A 4,497-nucleotide genomic window follows, 5' to 3' on the forward strand; every position below is an offset into this window, starting at 1 on the left:
TAAAACAAAACCGCCTTCCAATTTGGAAAACCTAAAAGCAGATCTATTTTCTCACTTTTTGTGAATGATAGTTTCACTCACATATTTGTTATGTTAAATATATTCACTAGTTTTCGTGGTCCGCTTGACCAAATAATATCTTTCAATTAATTAATCAGTATTTAAGGTATTGGTTGAGATAGAAAAGTCAGTGTCACAAGCGGGATTCGAACCCACGACTTCGGCTAAATACGCCGCTGCTTTACCACTTGAGTTATCGTGACTTCGATCCATTCGGACACTAGCTAACACACACACTAACTTCCCATCTCAACCTCACCTTTTGAATTTCCTACAAATTCCTACAAAAGCGCGGCAACGACTGAGTATTGACAATATTATTGAATATGCCCCTACATGCTCAATAATATTGACAATATCCCGTCCACTTTTAAATATTGAAGCCCTGAGATCAGAAAATTTTGATTTCATCAATATCGACCATCAATACTCTTTTTTTTCATCTTACATGATATTATTGTCAATATTATTGGTCGTGGTAGGGCCTCTTTAGGTTACAAAAAAATTAAAATTAATTTCTAATTTTCCATCAGCTGATCACTTCGCAAATTTTCCTAAAACCTTATTATCTAGAAGCGAATATATAATTTGTGATTTTTTAAGAGAAGATTGTTGCGAAAGGTATGAATTTCACTTAAGCCAAATTTTAAAGTAAGAGGTTTAAAAAATCAGTTGCACGTTTTTTACATATATTTTGACTTGGCACAAAGGTGTTAATTTTCTGCTTTGTACCTTTTCCCTAAAAAGTCTATTCCGATTTTTGAGTGATAATGTACAGGCTATTGTTTTAAAGTGTTATCTTTTAACCAAACGAGCTTCTACACCGCGTTTACATTTTACAGAAACCGGCTGGTAACAGGACGAGATTTGATAGAAAACTCTTTTTTATGTGAGTATTTAAAAAACACTAGTACATTTTTATTGTTTTGTAGAACCGAGAAAGCTACTCGTAGATTATTTAAATGGGTGTAAACAAATTTTTAATTAGTTAGTAGTTAAGGAGGTATTCTTTGATTACAAAACGTGTACTCATAAGTTTCCTTTCCACAATGGCCGCAACCTTCCATTTTTACCTCGGACCAATTTATTTACACGTACACAAATAAAAGTGAATAAATTTATTTAGTTTTCTAATTAGAAACAGATTAGAAACAAATTCAGCATTTCTACACTCTGTTAAGTATGTATTTATATAGTAAAATTTTAAATACAGATGATGAATTGGCAAAATAAAAAAGAAATGTGGTTTGTTTTCGTGAATGGCAAGTGTTGGCAATTATTTTTTGTAACTACTCTCTATCTGCAGGTGAACCGCAGGGCAATGGGCTTGGAGCAATCCACCTATATCTTTTATAGCGCAGATAACCCAACAACACCCACCAATCTCCTAGCATCCTTTGCCAATGTCAGCGGTACTATCTCTGACCCTCATTCTATATTGCTTCGGAAGAGCTGCAGAAACAAATCACATTTTTAGCAGATTGGTAGACTGACAAGGCAATAAAAAATGAAGATGAATGGTTATCAAGCCTCAATGGTTGTTCTACAATACTAACAGTGTTTTAATCCCTTTTGCTCTCTAAATCTCCCTCTATTAGTTTTTGAAGATTTAAAAAAAGGTTTCTTGTCTTACATTGGTCAAATATTTGTATGATGTAATTTATCCCATCTCGCTTACCAAAGTGCCGGGTTTGTGGTTTCAACCTAATAACAGCCAAAACATATCCTATGTAGATTTATTGCTAACCCCTACCATGCCTTGGAAAGTGTAATTTTTCCTCGCTGACTCTTTTAGCATGAAAATTGCCTAGATGGTGATGGTGATATTGATGAGGATACTAGGAAGTGGGGTTTGTGCTCCCCAGGCACTGCAGCATTCTGGCTTATTGTACCTTCTTAGTTCCTTAGTTCAGTGCAATCAACTCAAACCTTCTTCTTAGAAGTATTAGGTCATTGACAGTTGCTGCTACATTTCATTCCCTAGGTTTTTTCTGTATGCTAGGTTAAGTCTCCATTACATAATTACATAACCTGCAGATGTATGCCCATGTTGTGTAGATGTTTTCTCAGATGCCAGTGACCAGTTAGTTAATAGTCCTATCACTCTTCTGAGTCTGGCCCTCTCCAACAGCAGCAGTGAGTTTGCAGATCCCCCTCTGGCCAGTATGTTTGCTGTTTCGTTACACAAAATTCCTTTGTGTCCTGGTGTCATCTGATATATATATATCNATTGTAAAACACTAATGCTTTAATAGCTGCTTGGCTATCCGATCTTATGAGGATTTTTTTACCAGTGTAACCTCTTTTAAGATTTTCTAGGGCACAAGTATTGATGGAATGTATTTCTGCTTGAAAGACCAAAAAGTGTACTTCCCTAATCAGTTTGATTGCTCATATCTTGAGCTTGTACAAAAAACACCCTATCCAGATCGGTTCCTTCATTTGTTTTGGTGCCATCTGTACCATATTGTATCTGATGCTCTCCTGAATTCTTCTCCTTTATAGTCTGTTGAGACTGTAGATGTTGTAAAGACTGTTTCGAGGATCATATAGTCTCCCCATTTCTAAGAAAGGATGTATGATTTTATTAATTATGGTCGTGTTTAGTTCCTATCCAATTAGGTTGTTTTTGGAGCCTAAATAAACTTCTTAGATTATAAATGTTTCCAGTGGAGGTAGGTTAACAGAGTTTCTAGTGCACTTAAAGGGGTTGTTCTCGTATTACATCGGTTTGTTAATCTTTATGCTGGGTAGCTACTTTTTGTTGAGCTTTGGTCCACCAGATTAATGATCCATTGGTCATTTTGGGTCTTATTACTGCCATACATAGCCAATGGGCCATTGGAGTTACGTTACTGAATTGGTTGTACCATAACTGTGTTAATTATAATTATGTTAACTAATTTATTTAAAATAATATTAAAAAAGTACTGCTAGTTTTTATGAATCAGCGAAATCATTTACTAATTGGTCTTGAATTCCAGTTTTGTCTTAGGCGAAATGCTTTCTCGGATGTTTATCTCTCAGGTGAGGCAGTTTAGCCAAAGACGACTTTTGTGTACAGAAGCGAGCTTGACCAAAAGTGTAATTGGCACAAGGGAAGTCGTCGGTTATGGAATAAATGGAACTCCTTCTTATTGGGACTTGGAAATGTTTCCTTATCCAGCAGTCCGTTTTAGAGAAATCACGCCAAACATAAAGGTATTACTTTATTGCAAATAATCAATTTAGATCTGAAAGTGAAATATCTTTAAAGGCCTTAAAAGAAAAAGAAAAGGGTAACTGGAAATCCTTGACGATAGATGAAAAGAAATGTTTATACAGAGTCAGCTTTTGCCAGACTTTTGCAGAAATAGGTGCACCTAGTGGAGAATGGAAATATATAACGGGCTCTGTCCTCCTTGTATTATCTGCAGCCATTAGCCTTTACACGACAATATATGTGTTAAGTAATTTAACTGAATTACGACGTTGTTTGTTTGTAGAATGCATTTAATTTTTTTTTTTTTATATATAGCTAGAGGCGAACCTCCAAATTCTTTTAAACTTGAGAGTCAGCAAGCCCAATTGAAACGGATAATACAACTGCGCATGGATCCAATCGATGGGATATCATCGAAGTGGGATTATGAAAAGAATAAATGGAAATAGAGCGACAGAAGGAACAAACTTTTGTATTTTCTTCTTTGTAACACGTCAAGATTAAAATTTTTTGTTCTATGATTGAAACTTTTATTAAAACTACTTTCTCAAACATTCTGGCTTACTTGTAAATAATGTGTGTGATTTTAAGGCGATATTTTTTATCGTAAAAACTAGTTTAGGTTATTCTATAAATGTAGTAAAATTGACGTTAGAAAATAATTAACTGTGTAAGGTTAGTAATTCTACATTTTCTAGTGTCTACTGACAAACAACTACTGGGAAGAGATCAACAGACATTCTAAATCATGGCCAAAGGTTGTGTTTAACCAAGGCTCCTCTGTTGGTTCATCTGCCGAAGTATTGTTGATTTGAGGAGGCTGTGGATGAAAAAATGAATTTTAACATGAAATGTTATTCAAAATTTAAGTAATTGATATTCTTTAGTATTTTCAATGAATTACAGTGACAGCTTCAGTACATTCATAAGGAGGTGAATGGATGGATTTAGTTATAGTCCAGGCTATAAAAAAATTGAGAATGTACATAGCACTGTTTTGAGGGTTGTCATATACAAACAAAGAGGGATATTTTGAAAAATGAAGCAAAATGAGATTGATAAGGAGTGCACACCAGAAAGCAATCTGTTTTTCCATGATAGTTTTCCTCCAACTCCATAAGCAAGAGGGCTTTGAAATTAAAAAACCTTTGTCTTCAAATTTTAGAGCAAAAACTAATTGCAACAACTGGTACTGTTGAAGTCTCTTACACCTTCTGGTTGGTGGTCCCTTAATT

General features: G+C 34.8%; 1 protein-coding gene across 3 annotated transcripts; it reads left to right on the forward strand.

The window, feature by feature from the left end:
- The first annotated feature begins 570 nt into the window (after window positions 1-570).
- LOC106669321 lies at window positions 571-3,783 on the forward strand. 3 transcript variants are annotated; one of them, XM_014398725.1, is made up of 5 exons: window positions 571-681; window positions 903-949; window positions 3,045-3,261; window positions 3,317-3,509; window positions 3,578-3,783. In XM_014398725.1, exons 3-5 carry the CDS (start codon window positions 3,061-3,063, stop codon window positions 3,709-3,711), a joined length of 528 nt encoding a protein of 175 aa, XP_014254211.1. In that variant the 5' UTR covers window positions 571-681; window positions 903-949; window positions 3,045-3,060; the 3' UTR covers window positions 3,712-3,783. The 3 variants fall into 3 exon arrangements, with proteins under 3 accessions (XP_014254211.1, XP_014254212.1, XP_014254213.1); XM_014398726.2 differs by having other exon boundaries at window positions 582-711; XM_014398727.2 differs by lacking the exons at window positions 571-681; window positions 903-949 and adding an exon at window positions 1,141-1,240.
- Window positions 3,784-4,497: the final 714 nt, after the last annotated feature.

Source organism: Cimex lectularius, unplaced genomic scaffold, assembly GCF_000648675.2.
Source record: "Cimex lectularius strain Harlan isolate CLEC.00 unplaced genomic scaffold, Clec_2.1 scaffold35, whole genome shotgun sequence".
Taxonomy (NCBI): domain Eukaryota; kingdom Metazoa; phylum Arthropoda; class Insecta; order Hemiptera; family Cimicidae; genus Cimex; species Cimex lectularius.